Source organism: Caretta caretta, chromosome 17 (genome assembly GCF_965140235.1).
Source record: "Caretta caretta isolate rCarCar2 chromosome 17, rCarCar1.hap1, whole genome shotgun sequence".
Taxonomy (NCBI): domain Eukaryota; kingdom Metazoa; phylum Chordata; order Testudines; family Cheloniidae; genus Caretta; species Caretta caretta.
In genome coordinates, this window is record NC_134222.1 from 8,014,867 (window position 1) to 8,034,887 (window position 20,021).

At 45.6% G+C, this 20,021-nt stretch overlaps 1 protein-coding gene across 4 annotated transcripts in view; it reads right to left on the minus strand.

The window, feature by feature from the left end:
• Positions 1–20,021, minus strand: part of ACACA (acetyl-CoA carboxylase alpha) — a 209,200-nt gene that overhangs the window by 29,027 nt on the left and 160,152 nt on the right. For all 4 annotated transcript variants that reach the window (XM_048824490.2, XM_048824488.2, XM_048824493.2 and 1 more), the window contains 3 exons: positions 17,884–17,980; positions 16,953–17,088; positions 2,346–2,523 (listed from right to left, as the gene is read on the minus strand). In XM_048824490.2, the coding sequence (XP_048680447.1) occupies positions 2,346–2,523; positions 16,953–17,088; positions 17,884–17,980 (411 nt within the window). The remainder of the gene's footprint in view (positions 1–2,345; positions 2,524–16,952; positions 17,089–17,883; positions 17,981–20,021) is intronic.

A 20,021-nucleotide genomic window follows, 5' to 3' on the forward strand; every position in this document is an offset into this window, starting at 1 on the left:
GATACAGCTGGGAACACACTAGTGGAAATACACTCTCCTCGAAATTGCTGCAATCGATTCCACAGGGTTATGAGCTAAATGGTACAAAAAACTCCGAGGTTCTGGCTTGCAAGGGTTTGTAAGAATCTTTTCAATGTCAGGTTATGTCGGGTAGAAGTGAATGAAGGGCAGAACTGCTCCTGTAAAACAGAGTGACGATAAAGGGCCATTGTTGTGGGATGTGTCCTTTTAAGTGGGATTCTCAGACAGGTACTAACAGGTGTGGTAGATTAACATGTGCACAGGGATTAAATCACAATGATGATGATTAAAACACTTTGTACTCTATAGATCTTCCATCCTGGGATCTCAAGGCCCTTTAAAAACAATAAGTAGTTATGCCTCGTGAGACATCTGTGAGGCATGTTACAGAGAGGAAAACTGAAGTAGAGGGAGGTTAAGTGACTCGTCCAAGGTCACAGAGAGAGTCTGTGGCATTGTAAGAAACAGACCCAAACTCCTTGCTCCCAGTCCTAGACTACAAGACCATCTAATAGCCTCATTTTTCTAGAGACTGGCTTCAGAATTGCCTGAGTGTGATGGAATGGTTGGAGAACAAAATGAGTCTGAGGATCCAAACTGGAGCCAACACACCATCTACCTGGAGGTCTCCGAGGGATCCCAACTGGGGCCAATGTACCATTTACTAGGAGGTCTCTGCCTTGCCTTTTCATAACAAACACGCTGAAGGGGTGTTTGCACAACCCTTGCCTGCACTAACAAGAGCTCTCATTGTCCTGAGAATCCTACATTTTAAAGAGGGAAAAGATAGATAGATAACCCCCTTCTAAGTTCTGAGATGCAAAGTACAGAAAATGTAATTCTCCTAACTCTAGATACAGAGGAGAAGCCTGTGGCCAAGTGACAGTGGTTTCCCGTATGACCATTCCACCTGTTTGTATATAACAGGAGAAATAAGCCACCTGGCAATTCTTCATGGAGGTCAATGCGTCACCACTGATGGGGAAGGGAGTACACGGGAGTGTTCAACAGAGCCCCTTAAAGGTGTCCTAAATTAGCCATCTCAACTATGCCAACTGCTCTAAACAAAAAGGAAGGTGCTTCTTCCAAGGAACACATCCCAAGTCAGCCAAAGCTGATTAACTTTTGGGACTGAATTAAAATTGTGCCACATTCCCTACTCCAGTACACGACGCACCTGGAGGTAAGCTGGTTATTTGGTGTGAGGGGGAATGACTTAACCTGTGAATGAGCAGAAAGAGCAATGCTCAACTATCTCTAATACAATGGGTAACCGGACTGGCTGCATGCATCCTAAAAAGGAGGAGGAAAGTTGCAAGGTGAATTGCAGCTGCCCCCACTTTTGTGAGTGGAACCCAGAGAGTTACATCTGTGGAATTGTGTAACGGGGTGAGTCACATCAGAATAATGATGTTGTTTTCACCTTCAGATGTTAGTCTATTTTCCCATCTGCCTGGCTATTTTCAGATCACATGGCTGACCGGATCAAATAGATTACAAACAGAAATCTAACATGGTCAGGTTCTCTCAAGTGTTTGAATTGCTTTTCTGTAGCATAGCCTCACCTCTGTCCTCCTTCCCTTGACTGCTCCAAGTCAAACTCCTCTGACAAGAGCATGGCATTTTGCCCTCATAGTTTATCCTGTTTCTATTAGTCATTGGGAGGCAGGATTGTTACACCCCTCCAAATCAGCCTGTATCTTCTTTTTTTTCTTCTTCTTCAGTGGCTGGAGGGCTTGTTTTTAACAATTCACTTCTAATTGTTTGCAATTTTTCACCGAGGAATAACACACACCATGGGCATACGTACGCATGTTGCATTTTATAGACGTGAGGGATAGCTACACCATTGCCTGTTCAGAGATCTAAGTATTTCAAAAAGCAGCAGTACTTATCTGTGCTTGCCAAATTGTACCCAGTTATTTCAAAGCGAAAAAATTGTGGGTGCAAAAATCAGTTGATAAGTTGAAGCCTTTATGCCAAGGTCTCAAAATGCTTTCCAAACATTAACTAATGAAGTCCCACGCAACCCCCATGAGGCAGGAAAAGAGAAGGTAAGGGACTTGACCAAGGTGAGGGAGTCAATGGCTGAGTCAAGAACAGAACCCAAGAGTCCTTATTTCTAGTCTCTTGCGCTAACCACTGGACAACAGTCCCTTCTTTGGTACAGCCAGAAAGCAAACCAACCCCCCTCCTTTATGTACATAAGACAAGCACATAAGACCTGCCTTACTACAACAAAACAATGGCTTACTTAGTCTGGTGTTCTTGTCTTGGAGCAGTACAATATACAGAAAGGAGTCAAGCTACGTGACTTGCTTTACCTGCTGTCTCGGTCTGCGTACATCTCCATGTGTCGGGGATTAATGGTGGGATCAATCACGACCCAGGATCCTCCTCTCAGCTCGGCTTGGGGTGGGATGTACACAAGCACTGGCTGTCTATATTCTCTTAGGCCATCCACAATGTAGGCACCAAACTTCAGCACCTGGTCATACATGTCTGGGAAAAGGACACAGTAGTTTAAGTTCTTTATCCTCCTCAATCTTGGGCAAATTAAAAAAAAACAAAAAACACTCAGCATTTCTACTGCTGAATTTCTCAGCAGCTCCCCTCAGCACCACCCCACAAGCACTCCTAAGTGTTACCTGGACTTTAAGGGAAGCCATTTGTAAAATTTTGTAAAATTGGACTGGAGTATTTGCAAAAAGACAATTTTTTGGAGACATCCAAACCTCTTCCCTGTCCCAGGTTAAGCTTGGGAAACCAGGAGGATAGACAGTCTCATGTTATAAGAGCACTTCTGCCTCCAGGTCCAGCAGCTCCAGTCTGGAGCTTGAGATTTGCTTAATTCCTATTACATCCAAATAAATTCACAGACCCTTATTCTGGGCCTCCTGCTTGACATACTCAAGTCTCATAACGAGCCCTACAAAAGGATCCACCCTCAGGGTATCCTACTGAAGTTAACGGGTATTTCTGGGTGCTCAGCAATTCTGAAATTCAGGCCAGATAGATGCCTAATACAAACTTGGGTGCCTAACTTTAGGTCCCCAAGTTTGAAAAGTTTTCCATATACTTTTATTCACATTAAATCTACTGAACAAATGTGTGCGTGGCAGCACAAAGGGTTATAAATACTTCGCATGTCATCATAAAGAGTGCAGTTCATTCTTTTTTCTTGGGTGTGAAAAGTATTTTCCTCCTTTCTTTAAATCAAGAACAGCTGAAGGGATTTTGCTGAAACATAACAATAACAATTGCACCATCAGGTAGAGTCAATGCACGGAAACTGTCAGCCCCAAAGGTGATTTAAAAGAAAGTAACAAATACGACATGATAGGATTCAGAGTAACAGCCGTGTTACTCTGTATTCGCAAAAAGAAAAGGAGTACTTGTGGCACCTTAGAGACTAACCAATTTATCTGAGCATAAGCTTTCGTGAGCTACAGCTCACTTCATCGGATGCATACTGTCCGCATCCGATGAAGTGAGCTGTAGCTCACGAAAGCTTATGCTCAGATAAATTGGTTAGTCTCTAAGGTGCCACAAGTACTCCTTTTCTTTCTGACATGATAGGAGTTTATAATGGAACCAATTAAGCAGCCTCAAGTGCATACATTGTTAAATACTCCATTATATATAGAATTGCTGAATGTTAGAGATGGAAAATACGTACTAGGATCATCCAGTCCTTCTCTTTGTCAAAGGAGTACTCCCTGCATCATACTACATAATCTCTGCCCCTTCTTGGTGCATGAATCCTTTAAATATTTGTAGACTCCTCAGTCACTGCTTAGGCAACCTACGAATACACATCTATTTCAAATATTTTCCTCCTAATACAGTCCCTACAAGCCCTTTGATCATTTTTGTTGCTCTTCTCTGAACTCCCTCCAATTGATCAATAACTCTGCAGTGTCAGGATACCCCAAAATAACCAGTATTCCAGATGTGGTTACACTAGAGCAATAAAGCAAGGGCGTTTACCTCTCTGCTCCATGACACGATGCCTTTACGTGCCAAAATCATACTGGCCTTTTGTAAGAGTCATATAAAAGGCTATATATGTCCATCCATCTTAGGTACTTATACAAGCCCCATTACCGCAGCATCTGAATCACCTCATCACCTTTTGATGTATTTATCCTCTCAAGAACCTTGTGAGGTAGAGAAGCACCATTTTACAAAGGGGAACGGAGAGAGAGAAACACTGAGTGATTTGCCTAAGGTCACCCAGGAAGCTTGTGGGAGAGCAAGGAAGTGAACCCAGGCCTCACAAGTATCAGACTAGCCTCTCGGGTCCTCTCATATACACCCACATATGTACTAAAGCATGCCTCTTTAGAGAGTTCATTCTCTGAACACTCTAGACAAAGAGTTTAAAATCCTTTAAGAAAGTCCAAACACTGCTGAAGAGAAGAATGATCTATTTCCTGCAGATACGCATGTGAACATATATATAAATGCTTAAATACAGCGGATGGGGAACAAAGCCAAACAATACTCCACACTCTTCATTTGTCCGGAGAAAAGAAAAGAGAGACCTCAAAAGGAGTGACAAATTTATTACTAATTACACAATTACTTTATTATGTAGTGCTAGTAATAAACCACTTGAAGTACTTTCAGCTAATTCTAGTGTTAAGAAAATAATTGCTTGATTCAAATTATTTTGATTGAATTAATTCTTTACTAGGGCTACATAATAAAATGATTGTGTAATTAGCAAATCATTCTTCACCCCTGCCAAAAGTATATATTTTACTTGGAGTAAGTGGAGGGAGCGGGGGGTGAAGGGGGGAGACAAGTGCCACTTGTTTGGATTGGGGAGGTGGAAGAGGAATGGAGAAACAGAGGGGAAGACAGCGCTGTATGTACACTGAGGAGGGACTATGTGAAAGGTCCCATCTAGGTCTTGACTGAACTTGCCTCACTGAGGTCAGTGGGAGTTTTGCTGCTCTGAATGGGAGCAGGAGCAGGCCTTTAAACCACCCTGAGACACGACCTTCAGAACGAAGGTTCCTTCTCTGTTTCTCTCTTTTTGGGCCCATGCATTAAGCATATGAAATGCAAGAGCACTCACTTCCCCTGGAACTGCCTAGCAGCCTTAACTTGATATTGCTTACATCTTACAATCTTGATATTACTTACTTGAGGACCCTTTGGCCTGCATCTCCTGCACACCCAGAACTCCCACTGAGAACCTGATGCATTCCTTGGGTATGCAAAATTCCCATTGAAGTCAATGGATCCAACACTAAGCATACAAAACTCCCTCTGATTCAATGGGCTTGATGCCTTTGTGCAGCCAAAGTTCCACTGAAGTACTGGGAGTTTGGGGTCCTTGAAGGATGCACTATTTGGCCCCAAATGCTACCTGTTTTGTTTTTTTAAAGTGCCCTAACAATGATCTAAAGAACACTTAAAAATTCGACTAATGTCAGCTTCATGGCTTCTTTGTACCTGATCAGATAGGAACGGAGCCACTGTGGTTCTCACACTACATTGGAATATTTCAAATGTTTGTCAAGACTCTGTATGGTAAGGAATGGAAGAAACTGACACGTCATTCTGTTTGCTGGAACTTCACATCAATGCTCCCCTTTAAAAAAAGCTGTGTTGACTCTTCCCCAACAAATCGTGTATAAATAATTTAGAACCCATCACTGTATATGTAGAGTAGGGATTATTTTTTCCAATGTGCACTACCTCGCACTTATCAACGTTGAATTTCATCTGCCATTCTTATTACCCAGTCACCCAGTTTTGGGAGATCCCTCTGTAATGGCACACAGTCTGCTTTGGACTTAACTATTTTGAATAAATTTTGTATCGTCAGCAAACTTTGGCACTGTTCACCCCCTTTTTCCAGATCATTTATGACTATGGTGAACAGCACTGGTCCCAGTACAGCTCCGTGGGGGATGCCGCTGTTCACATCTCTCCATTGTAAAACCTGACCATTTTTTTCCTACCCTTTGTTTACTCTCTTTCATCCAATTATTTATCATGCAAGGACCTTTCCTCTGATCCCATGGCTACTTAGTTTCCTTAAGAGTCTTCGGTGAGGGACCTTTTCAAAGGCTTTCTGAAAATCCAGATACACTATATTGACTAGATCACCCTTATCCACATGCTTGTTGACTCCCTCAAAGAATTTTAACAGATTGGCGAGGCATGACTTCCCTTTACAAAAGCTATGCTCAAGTGAGGAGTGCATGATCTGGTCCTCCTGTGCTATAATATAATCATTGTAATGCCTTGTAGAAGTCAACTGAAATCAATGGAAGTTTCTATTCTATAGAGCCAATTCACAGCAGGGGAAACTAAGGCATAATTTACAAGGTGACAGAAAACGGTTGCCAGACTTTTTTTATATATTTAACAATAAAAAAAGCTTTGCACTTCTATAGCACCTTTCATCCTAAAGCCCTTTGCAAACATATTTAGCTAAGCAAAACAACATCCCTGTGAAATAGGTATTGTTATATTACCTATTTTACTGATGGTGAAAGTGAAATGATAACAGAATTGCTGAAGGTCATTCAAAATGCAGCAAAGAGAATCCAGGAGTAGTGATTCTAGTCCCCTGGTCTAGCCCCTAGAAAACACATCCTCCTTGTATTATATTAATATTGTATTTGAGTATGAAAGTAGAAAACATTTACCACACTGTGATAAATACCTTTACTGTGGTATTTGCAGTATTCTGTATTATTAGAATGTGAAATACTGCACCAAATTTAACTTCTGCAGATGACAAATGGTGCCATATTTTAATGGTGCCCAGAGTTCTCTGTTTTCATTGTTTGGACAGTCCTAGTGCCTTGGCAGGCTAGAGATTTTAAAACCAGTTATTACTGTAACTAACATACTGAATATGGTTTAAAAAGTTATCATGGCAAAGAGCAAGAGACTAGCCACCCTTAAGAACTAAATGGTTCCACAACTGTGTTCAAAAATACAGATATTTATGCTGAGTATATGAGCAAAGACCATTAAACCTGGAATTCCTCCGTTTGTCTTTTTAAATTGCCTTTTTGTACATTTGAACATAAATACATAACTAGGAAAAAATTAAAATGAATGGGACTTCCTGGCCAGATTTCACTCCAATATTAATTCAAACCTGCGAATCACAAGCCACTTGAAAAGCAGTGTCGATTGGAAATGCTTACAGACCTTTCAGAAGAGCAGTGCTGTTTGTTATGCAGCATGATATTCTGTCCATGTAACATGCACCTTCACATTCAATATCTGTGTGTTTACCGGCAGTGTGTCTCTGCATCTACTGTATCCAGATATAAAACCTGCCAGAAACGGTTATCATTACACTGTGTGGGTAAATATTGGCAGCCAGATGCATCAAGCATGCTAGAAAGGCTGCAGCCAACTTTTTTCATTTCTATAATGACTGGCAGTATGCCCTACTCCCTCGAAGCTGGAACAGATCTCATCAGCTTGACTGGATTACCAGATAGGACCTTAAAGTAAACACCAAGCATACACTGGCTGCATACACACAATGTACCTCATAAACCCATTAAATATAGGGAGTGCTGTATTTCAACATCCAGGTAATCAGAGATTTAAAATGGCCTTTTCATTCTGGTTGAAGTTTTCAATAAGATTTTTTTTTTAAGCGGTTATTTATGACTGGTCCCAGGAAAAAATAATAAGTGTAACATGAAAAACCAACGGAGAGTGACCCTGTAGCACCAGCAGTGATTCAGTTTAATATCACTGGGATTTGCATCCTATCAAACTATTCATGCTGAGTTTGAGACCCTGGTGCTAATTTCTAGTAAATTTCACGCTTGATGTCTCACTGTTGTGGGTCATTGCCGGTTCCTCTAAATAAACTGCTTCCAAATGGCTCCTCCATCTAAATATTCAAGCCAGTTTTTATAATTTAATTTTGCATTATGCTGAATAGCCTTCCGGCCAGATAGAGCTCATTGGGGAAACCACCAATACCACTGTGATATGCCTTTATTTATTTTATTTATTTATTTTACTGCTTGAATTAGACCTCCTAGGCTGACTAGTAAAGAGGTTCCCCCCCGCCCCAACTAATGTCAATTTTCAGCATAGCAAGAGCTGTCTCTAATCTTTTCCTACTCATTACACACAATTTTGGAGTCATTTTACCCACAGTGCAGTCGGCTCCTGGCAGTGTGTTTGTGTGCACTGAGGGGTGGCATAATTGTTTATTTACCCTCCCTGCATAATCCCCAGCTAGCATTGAAACCAAAACTGCAAACAACTCCCCAAGGGATGTTGAAACTGACAAGAGAGAGACTGAGACTTTCTACCCAGGTCCTTTTACATGAGATAATATGGAGAAAACATCCTGACCTGTATGTAAATCAAAATGGCTCTATTCTTCACCCTCCCCTCCTGTGCTGGTCTCACCTCCTCCAAGCTTATTTGTAGTAATAACAAGTGATATGCAAATAAAAATATTGGCACCTTCGCTATATGGCTCCACAGCCCTGCCCTGTAGTTCTGATCCCAAAGCAAAATTCAGTTTTCAAGGGACTACAAAGGGAAAGTCGTCAAAGAGCATGGGAAGCTGACAACAGCAACAACTTTGTCAGACTACATTCTACAGCTTCTTCTATGAGAGGATGTCAGCACTTTACAAGCATTAATGAATTCAAACTCATAGCAATAGTGGAGAAACTGAGGTACACAGATGTCAAGGTTGCATAGCAAAGTGGCAGAGATGGGACTAGAACTCTGATCTACTGAGGCCCATCATCTTGTGTGGTGAGCAGTGACTAGGTTTCCTCTCTGGAAGATATCCTCATTCTCAGAGTATTCTGCCAACTAAACTGTGTTCTTTTCCTGTCACGCTAAAGAGACTAGCAGGCCCAATAAAACACGTCTTCATAATGCCAGTCTTTCTAGACGAGGGATTTTTACTCTGTAAGTGGCACTGTTTGATTTTTACTCTGTAAGTGACACTCTTCGAGGTGTTTGTAAACTGCCACGTACATGTAAAGTGCTGTCATCTTTTACTTATTTATATTTTATAGCACCTCCCTGGCACGTCACAAAATTTAAAATAGTAATATCTGGTCCAAAATTTGAACGGATGGAATATTAACGGAGCAGCTTTATATTGTTCTGCCACCATTACCTGCAGAGTCAATTTGGAGACAACCCTTGATATTGATAATTTCATATTGCATTATTGTCATGACAAAATTACCCGCATGGCAGCATATGCCGATATATTTTTTTTTTAAAATGTAACACTGTTGGCTAAACCAGCCCCATACCAAAGGGTGAGGATCTTTCCAAGCAGTAGGAGTTTCCCAAGATTAGGGTTTAATTAGTCCAGGTTAGAAACTGTAAATTTTGTTAGCAACTAAGCTGCTGTTAAAATCCAATTACTCGTTTTCAGTGCTGCTGATCTGGTCAATCCCTGTAACTGTTTAGGAGAGTATGCATACAAACAATGCAGTGTTGTTTACTCTCAACAGAAAAAACGGTCATGCACCTTCTCATAACTGTTGTTCTTTGAGATGTGTTGTTCATGTCCATTCCAATTAGATGACTCCCAAGCCTAAATTCTGGAGGCGGGGCCAGAGTTGACTACTGATTGGAGTACTGCTCTACTGAAGGCCGCATCGTCTCTGGCCTGCTGGGTGATTGCATACTGCGCAGTGAACGTGTGTATGGAGGACCACATTGCCGCTCTGCATGTTTCCTGGGTGGGAACCTGCACAAGGAATACCACCGAGGAAGCCTGCGCTCTGGTGGAGTGTGCCGTGTGCAGAGGAGCAGGCACCCCCGCCAAGTTGTAGCACTCCCGGATGCAGGACGTGATCCGCGACGAAATTTGTTGGGAGGAGACTGGGAGAGTTGAATAGACTTCTGGAACAGCTTCGTTCTCTCAACGTAGGCGGCTTGTGCTCTGCGAATATCCAATGAGTGCAGCCTCTGCTCCCTGCCACTTGAATGAGGTTTAGGATAGAATGCTGTGAGGAAAATGTCCTGGTTGAAGTGGAATTGGGAAACCACCTTTGGGAGGAAAGCCAGGTGGGGCCCGAGCTGAACCTGGTCCTTATAGAACATGGTGTAGGGAGGCTCTGATGTTAGGGCCTTGAGCGCAGACACGCTCCTGACTAAGGTTTTCGCCACCTGAAACGCCACCTTGTGAGAGAGAGAGAGCAGGGAGCATGTTGCCAGGGGTTCAAAGGGCAGCCCTGTCAATTTGGAAAGGATCAGATTGAGATCCCAGGGTGGGATCAGCTGTCGGACGTGTGGGTATAGCCTATCGAGACCCTTGAGGAAACAGCTAACCATAGGGTTGGCAAAAACTGACCGGTTCTCAGCACCTGGCTGGAAGGCCAAGATAGCGGCCAAGTGAACCCTTATTGATGACATGGGTTCATCTTCCCTGCTGCTTAAGGTGGAGAAGATAGTCCAATATACATGGTATAGAGGCGAGAGTGGGTAACAAACTGTTGCATTGACCAGATTGAGAATCTCTTCCACTTGGCTAGGTAGATAACCCTGGTGGGGGGCTTTCTACTGCTAAGGAGGACTTATCCGACAGGGTCGGAACAGGAAAGCTCCACTGGATTCAGCCACAAAGCTTCCATGCCATGAGGTGTGGTGACTCAAGATTCAGATGCTGGAGACTACCATGATCCTGGGTCAGTAAATCCGGGAAGAGCGGCGAGGTGACTGGTGTTCCAGTGTTCCAGTGACATTTTCAGAAATGATGTGTACCAGTGCTGGTGGGGCCAGGCTGGAGCTATAATATCACCAAAGCGTGTTCCCTCCATATCTTGAGGAGAACCTTGTGAACAAGCGGAATGGGCAGGAACACGTAAAGGAGATGGTCTCCCCATGGGAGAAGGAACGTGTCCATGACGGAACCCAGACTGTGACTCACGAAGGAGCAAAACTGCTAACACTTCCTGTTGCACCATGTGGCGAACAGGTCTATCTGGAGAAACCCCCGCCGACAGAAGATGGAGTTCGCGACATCAAGGAATAAGGACCACTCGTGGCTGTGGAACGACCTGCTGAGATAGTCCGCCAACTCATTCTGTACCTTTGGGAGGTACGATGCTTGCAGGCGTATTGAATGCTCTATGCAGAAGTACCACAACATGAGGGCTTCCTGGCACAGTGGAGAGGAGCGTGTACCCCCGTTTGTTGATATAGAACATCGCCATAGTGTTGTCTGTCATCACCAACACACATTTCCCTGATAAGTGGGTACGGAAAGTCTAGCATGCCAGGCGCACCGTTCTCAGCTCTCTGACATTGATGTGGAGAGCGAGCTTTGCCCAAGACCAGAGGCCTTGAGTCCTGAGGTCCCCCAGATGTGCTCCCCAGCCCAGAGCTGATGCATCCGTCACTAGGGAGAGAGACAGCTGAGGGCTGGAGAAGGAGACCCCTGAACATACTACCTGTGCGTCGAACCACCACAGGAGGGAGTCAAGAACCTGGCAGGGCAGGTCACTATCCTGTCCATGCTGTCCCTGGCCGGGCAGTACACTGACACAAGCCACAACTGAAGAGGCCGAAGTCTGAACCTAGCATGCTGCGCCACATAGGTGCAGGCTGCCATGTGACCTAGAAGCTTCAGGCAGTTCCTTGCTGTAGTAGTGGGGAACTGCCTGAGACCTTGAATGATGTCGCCGAGGTCTTGGAACCTCACCTCTGGGAGGTACGCCCTGGCCTAGGTCGAATCCAGCACCGCCCCTATAAATTCGATCCACTGAACTGGAAACAACGTCCATTTCCCCTCGTTCAGAAGGCGGCCCAGATTGTTGAACTTCACTCTTATGAGGTCGACCTGTGTCTGCACTGGAGCTCTGGAGCCGCCCTTGATGAGCCAGTTGTCGAGGTCCACCTGTACCTGCCACCTGCACAGGAACGCGGCCACAACCGCCATGCGCATGGTGAACACTCATGGTGCCGCTGACAGGCCGAACGGAGGACTGTGAACTGATAGTGGCTGTTGCTCACCACAAAGGTGAGGTATTTTCTGTGGGGCAGAGTTATCGCTATGTGAAAGTACACATCCTTCAAGTCGAGGGCGGCATACCGGTCTCCTGGATGCAATGAGGGGATGGAGGCCAAAGAGACCATGAGGAACTTGAGCTTCTTCATGAACTTGTTGCGTTCTCGCAGGTCTAGGATGGACCTGAGCCTGCATTTGGCTTTCAGTATTAGGCAATACCAGGAATGGAAACCCTTGCGCCCTTCTGCTCCCCTAGCGAAAGGAGCGAGTGCACCTCTTGTATAAGGAGTCGCTCGTGAGTGGGGTCCCTGAAGAGGGACAGGGAAGTGGGGTGGAAGAGTGGGAGGGCACAGAATTGGATGGCATATCCCCTCTCTACCTGGTGGAGCACCGAGTGGTTCAAAGTGATACAGGACCATGCACTGCAGAAAGGGGATAGTTGGGACGAGAAGGTAAGGTGGAGTAGATCCAGTTCTTGTTCTGGTGTGCTGTCCTCGACTGCACCAAAGGTCAGTTTGGGGTGGGAGGTGGTTTGGATTGGCCAGAGCCCTGGCCTGAGAACAGGAGCATCCTTTTCCTGCTACTCCTATTCCTCCTCTGGGAACCATCCTGTCGGTTCTATTGTTGGTAGAACTGTGGAGGAGGTTGAGGTCTGAAATGTTTCCGCTGCGTGGCGGGAGTATGGAGGCCCAGCGATTTGAGGGTGGCTCTTGAGTCTTTTAGGCTATGAAGCCTTTTATCCGTCTTTCCTGAAAACAGAGTCACACCCTCAAAGGGAAGGTCCTGAATGCTCTGCTGGACCTCGTATGGCAGACCTGAAACTTGGAGCCAAGAGCCCCTTCTCATGGTGATGCCTGTAGACATCACCCTGGAGGCTGCATCAGCTCCATCTAGCACCACCTGCAGGAAAGCTCATGAGATGAGCTTGCCCTCCTCGACCAAAGCCGAGAACTCGGCACAGGAGTCTTGTGACAGCAGCTTTGCAAATTTTGCCATTGCTCCACACGTATTATACCAGTACCTGCTAACAGTGGCCTGCTGATTTGAAATGCAGAGCTGCAACCCGCCCGTAGAATAGACCTTTCTACTGAAAAGGTCGAGTCTTTTCGCTTCCCTGTTCTAAGGAGAAGGTCTCTGATAACCCTACTGCTCGCGCTGGTTAGCAGCGTCCATGACCAGGGAATCAGGTGGCGGGTGACAGTACAGATGCTCATAACCCTTCAATGGCACAAAGTAGCGCTTTCCATTGTGCTTAGCTGTGGTGGGCAATGAGGCTGCAGTCTGCCATAACATTTTGGTTGTGGCAGATACAGTTTTGATGAGAGGGAGGGCAATGCATGCGGGTCCAGGGAGTGCTAGGAGGTCCACCATGGGCTCCACGTCTTCAATTACCTCCTCCGCCTGAATGCGCAGGCCCTGGGCAGCTCGCTGCAGCAACTGCTGCAACGCCCTGTCGTCCTCCAAAGCTGAGGCTATAGTGGTGCCTGCTAGTGCTTCATCTGGTGAGGAGAAGGAAGAAGCCCCCCCAAACGGTGGCTGTTCCCTCCCCTCAGCGCCCACGGGGTCCCGCGACTCCTGGGCTGGAGCTGACCCAGACAGTGCCATGCCCGTCGCTGCTGGGACAAGGACACCCATGCCGGGGCTGCAGGTGGCACCTCAGGCATTGCTGCCGACGTAGGCACCGATGTTAACATTGGTGCCGAGGTCAGGGCCATTGTCGTCGCCGGTGATGTCAGTGCCGGTGGTGCTGGGGACGGTGCTGCAGCTGACAGCGTTGACGGTGCCTCAATAGCTGCTGGCGGTGCCGGAGAGATCTCCTGGGCTGCAGGTCCCGGAGGGGTGGAAGGCGGAACGAAAGTAGCCGAGGCTGCCGATGTTGCTGCCGAGCACGGCCCTTGGCTCCGTCACTGGCTCTGATGGAAGGCCCAGGACATGCAGAAGGGCCACTACACTGGGTTCTGCCAATGCGGGGGCCATGGTGCCAGGTAACCTCATCTCTCCTGCTGTGCCCTGGACCTCCTGCTCCTGGCTGTGCTAGGGCGATAGGAGTCAGATTCTGACTTTGAGGTCTCAGAGGAGGAAGACCATGGAGGAGCTGCACTGCAGGGCGCTGAGAGCGAGGGGACCGACTGGGCTCTTGTTCCCGAATGACTGGTGTCAGAGGGTGCTGTGGAGAAGATGAGCGCCGGGACAGCATAGCCTGTTTCCCTCTTCACTATACTGCGGGGCGGTCCGGTGCTGTCAACTCCGGCAGCGTGTCCTTCCTTGGAGGTGAAAATGGCGCCGTGAGGCACAACAAGTCCTGAGACACATTAAACGCCTCCAGGGTCAATGGGAGCTGCAGCTGCTGACTCCTGAGGTCCAGCAAGCAGGGTGGGGCCGGATTCAACCACGCTTCCGGGACAGGAGTTGACACGGACCTCACAGGTGATGTGGAGCGGTGGCCCAACAGGGGTCTCTCAGTCACCAGCTCCTTAGATTGAGCCAGGGGAGGATGATCCCTCTCCAGCTTCTTTTTCTTCTGAGGCACCAGAGATAGAGACCGGTGCCCAGCTGCCGAGCGGATGCGGGAGGAGCCATGACTGTGCTGAGAGTCTCGGGAAGAGTCCTTTCTTGGCACTGGTTCCCTAGATGATGGCGCCGTGACGCTCCACACCAAGGAGGAGCTGCTGGGTGCGGAATCCCTATGTCCCGGGTCTGAATGGGGGCGAAGAGCTGCCTCCATGGAGCAGAACTTTGAGCCGCTGTTCCCTCTGTTTCAAAGTTCTGGGGCAGAACTCGGGACATATTCTGCAACGGTCCTTTTGGTGACCCTCACCTAGGCACCCTAAACATGTAGTGTGGGGGTCACTTTTTGGCATGTGCTTAGCACAGACCTCACACTTTTTGAACCCCGGGACTGCAGCCAACCACGGCTCCGGGGATCAGAAGGGGGGAGGGAACCCCCAACAAACTTTAACTATAACAATAACTATTAACTATAGATAAGAGAGAAAGCGCTTGCTAAAGCAAGGGCTCTGGGATGTTCCAACTAACCATCACTGGCAGTAAGAAGGAACTGAGGGGGCGGCGGGTCAACAGGGCCCTATACTGAGCACCATAAAGGTGCAACTCCAGGGGGTGCCCGGGTCGACCCAACGGAAGCTGCTATGGGAAAAAATTTCCGGCTGCCATCCATGTGGCGCGCGCACACACCTAATTGAAATGGACACGAACGAGCACTTGAAGAACTTCCATTCCAAGTTGCACACTGCACACCTTGGGTTATTGCTGTTACCCTCCAGCTGCCTACAAATGACTAGATAGGAACAAATGAAGCCCTAAGAATCTCACTCTGTTGTCAGTCAAAGGAGATACTGCCAGGTAAGACATTCCTTTCCTCTCCCAGGCTGAAGAGCAAGCACAACTGGATTATTGGCCTGGCTGTGTAGAGCATCACTACTGGGCGTGTACCCCCCCCCCGTAGTAACCGGATTTGTTGTTTTAACTATTACACAAATATTCCAGCCTAGTAACCAAGAGTCAGAAATCTCAAAGGGTAAATCTTCAGTAATGTGCACAGGGAGGTAAATGTAAAAAAACCCTATTATTGGAGACACGGCTAGCCTGAAAGCCATATATTATAAACAAGTATTTCTTTACCTACGTATGACTTGCTCACAGTCTGGGCATCTCTTACCCTGGACAATGACAATCAATTATGACACTTCCAAGTTCTCAGTGCCAGACAAAGGAGATGGAGGTGCAAAGCCTGAACAAGGTAGTTCTAAAATGGGCTACAGATGATTTTATCTTCCAGATTTAAAGGGCCAGCTACCAGCAAAGATGATGCTTGGAAACTGTAGAGTTCTGGTGAGCACACAGCAAAAGTGACGGCAGCTCTCCTGAAGGTTAGTAAAAGGGGCTAAATTTCTCAATTATTTTAGAACCAACGGGTTTGAGTGTCAGATACCTTGAGATTTTCCCAGGCAAATCCATGGAGTTTCACGTATTTGAGATAATTATGCCCTGGTGTTGGCTTTGCTATGGTTTCATATTTAACTAACAAAAATTCCAACCATGTCAATGGACCGGACTGTCACCTGACTCCATTACACATAGTTCCATTTTGGGGAGTAGAACCATAATTGTGTTCTATAGCCTGGCTGAAACCTGGTGCATTTCCAAGACTTCCATCTGGTAATGAATTGAAACGCACTACAAATTAGGTTTCAGAGTAACAGCCGTGTTAGTCTGTATTCGCAAAAAGAAAAGGAGTACTTGTGGCACCTTAGAGACTAACCAATTTATTTGAGCATGAGCTTTCGTGAGCACTTCATCGGATGAAGTGAGCTGTAGCTCACGAAAGCTCATACTCAAATAAATTGGTTAGTCTCTAAGGTGCCACAAGTACTCCTTTTCTTACTACAAATTAGAACAGCATCAAAACAGGGGCAGGGGACAACCTTGATGTAAGCAGCCCCTCTAAACTCAGATGTATTCACAGTATCAATTGGTCCAAGTATCAAAGGTTAGAAAGCCTACAGTTACTCCCCTTCATAGCAATTCTGTATGGCATGTCATATATGCCTTCAAGATTCCTGCAGTCATCTCTTGTCCACATCATGAAAGAGAATGGACCCAGGCTGCAGCCACAGAGGAGGAAATAGACATGTCCTACTACACAAGTCTGTGTGTGCTATGTTAGGAGAAGGCAGGTGTGCACTGGTTACACAGGACTACTAAGAGATATAACTACTCTCCACTATACCAAAGGTCAACTAGAAGAGGGAAAAAACACCTGTAATCCTGAAGGGAAGTCATTGACACAGTCAAAGCACACCACACCACCTTTAGTTCTGTGCCCCCATAAGAACAGTTTGCTTCTCTTGATATCAGGAACCAAACTGACCGTCATCCCCATCACATGAAAATATATCAATGGTTTGATAATCACCTTTCATTCCACCAGAAAAGCCTCTCCAGTTGGCAAAGACCATCAGCGGAAGTCCCTCCCGGTTAAAGTCTTTGATAGCCTGAGCAGTCTTAAAGGCAGAGTCCGGGAACCACACCTGACCAGCCTGTTGGATTATCTGTTGGGGGAGGAAAATGGTACAACGTGAAAATGGTACAACGTGAGAGTTACTATCAGAAGAAAACAAATAAATAGATACAGCAAGAGCTCCAATCTGAAACCAATGCTGACAAGCATAACAACCTGTTATAAATATTACAGGGCCCTGGGTGCACTGGGAGAATGATGCGCAAAGGAACGAAAGGGCACCGACTCGAAGAGTTTACAAAATAAGACGCCGATCCCGCAACTGACTTCACGAGAGCAGATCTCTGCACCCATAGAGAGCTCCATTGACTTCAGTGCAATAAGGGGAATAAGGAGACAAAAAGAACACTAAGGAGAGGAGGAAGCAGGAGTGGAGACCTAGGCAGGGCAAGAGCTAGGAAGGCAGAGACCAGGGATATGAACATAAGAAAGAGCAAGAATTTCAGAAACGGGGGCGAGGTGGCCCGAGCAGCAGGAGAGGATGATGATTTTGGCTTCCCAGGTTTCCTGATTCTAAGACTTGTGCTTTAGCCATAAGATCCTTCCCCGCTTTCAAAAGAGAGCGGGGCTAGCCTCCACAGAGATAAGCCATCTCCTGCCCATATATTCGGTATATCCAAGGCTTTCTCTCTGTACAAACAAAGCCAGCCAGCAAGACAGTCCATTCACCAGCTCTGAGAACAACATATTAGCATACGGCCAAAGGCTGATCAGTTTCCTGTCTTGCGGGACAACCTTCCAATAAACACAAAGAAACTTTTCAAAGAGGCATCTGCAGAGAATGACTTTAACCAAACCCCAACATATGTTCAACAGCAAAACCTACCTTGGCCTCAGAGTCCAGGTTTGCAGGATCAGCAGGGATACTTAGCTCCACTGTTCGGGTTTCTACAGCAACTACTCCTACAGGTATTCCTCCCAGTCTGAACACAGATGAGACAAATCAAAACCCACATATTTTATCATTGTACAACTAGTCATTTTTTTCTAATCCAGCATCAAAACACTTGAAAATAAAAACAAGAGACAAACAATGCAAATCAATGGAGGAAGAGGCACTCTGGTATTTCTGAAGAGTTCAGGCATGTGGCTGGATCATTTCAGAGCTGGATTTACAGCTCTCAGAATAAGACCTATTTATAAAACTAATACTCCAACAACAAACCAGAGCAGAACAAACTGAAACCTAGCATTTTGCACTAGGTATGGGACAGTTAAACGCAGCTGGACAGGGTGCATCTCTGCTAGCATCTCTCCTAGCATGGCACCACACATATTTTCATGAAAATGTCTTCATCAGGAAATATAACCTTGAAGACCCAAGCCTTCTGAGCCCCCCATTTACAATCACAATGATCCTTCCACCCACTACCAGTTGATCAAAATCCCCATATGCCACATGCTTTACGGAAGACTGCATGACCCAGCCACCCCAATTGCCCTGCACACTTTACAGGGATCCCCCAAAAGTGAGGAATGGTGATGGGCATTCGGAAGGTTAGTGTTTTATCTATTAACCCTCACAGCTGCTGGGTCATTACCGGGGAAAAAGGGGTCTGGTATATGAGAACAAGGAGGCAGGATAACGTGTGTCAAGGAAATTCAGCCTCACTCTCCATTCAGTCTAATAACTTCCTAAAACAAAAGGCAGCCGCTTGTGGCAACAGCTGCTTGCAATGGCTTCCTGATGCTGCACGAAAGGGAGTCCCAGCAGAGACAACCCCTCTCTACTCAGCCATCTAAAGTTGGATGACAAGCACCCCAGGCACCAAAAGTGACAAGGCCGATGTGCACTAGGGGGTTTGAAAATATTCCTATTCACAATGATTAAGAGTCCGGCTGGAAACTCGTAATTGCAGAAGCCGTCTTAAATCGGTAACTTATAACATCTATATTAGGGCCCATGTGACCTAATAAAGAACATCTTTATCCAAGTATTACAGTTATTTATTGAACTTGAAAACAGCTCAAAACAACTTCTGTTTTCCATTATACTTCATATAAATTTCATCAGGCTAGCACATGAAGATGCTACATCTTGTTTTATAGTGTGTCCCTGGACAAGTTGCCCTGGAATAATAAAAGACAATTTACAGCCAACAGCACACATATTCCAAACATACATACAAAAGATGAGTTTTGGCAGCACTTACGGTAACAATCCCAGAAGAATACATTCATATTTATTTTTTCAAAATGCCACTGCTTTTGAAAGAAGTCAGCTCCATTTGTATTTTATATACATGTATAGGAGACTGAGTCCAAAGCAGCTCAAAGTGTGTCCGATGAAAAGAAACTAAAAGTCAAGCCTAAGACTGTCTGGCTTTGCAAAATAATTGATTTGGTCTGGGATGTTGTCTAAACTTACAGCCGTTAGATGACTATAATACTTTGCACCTGCAAAGCAGGATCATCAAAGAACCTTACAAACAACAGATTAAACCTGAGAGATAGGTTTTATACACAGTTGTCTGATGGAAAAACTGAGGCATGGAAAGGTTACAGGATTTCCTCAAGGTCAACAGCAGATCAGTGGTTGAGCCAGCAGGAATCCTGGATCTTGTTTCTCTGATCTAACTACTAGAAAATATTCTCGCTCAGAGCTGGGAAGGGAATTTATGAGTACTGGTTCCTATTCCACTGCTCTTATCACTGGATAATATTCCATCCTTTTGGAACAGCTTTATTCAGAAAGGAAACAGACAAAGAAAACACACAATGCCACTGATTATTTTAAAGACAACAACAATAACGAAAGACTTGACTTCTGAGCCTAAATGGAAGAGCTGTTCTGCAAGATTTGCCATCTGATGGCTTTTCCTTCTTGGCAGCATGAAAGTGCAGGGACCTACTATACTGAAAGAGCTACAAAGGCTGGAATTGTTTTCAAGACCGGGATCTAAATCTCAAGCAAACACGGTATGTTTCAGAATCTTGAGCAGGTGCCACTTGCCACAAAGATAA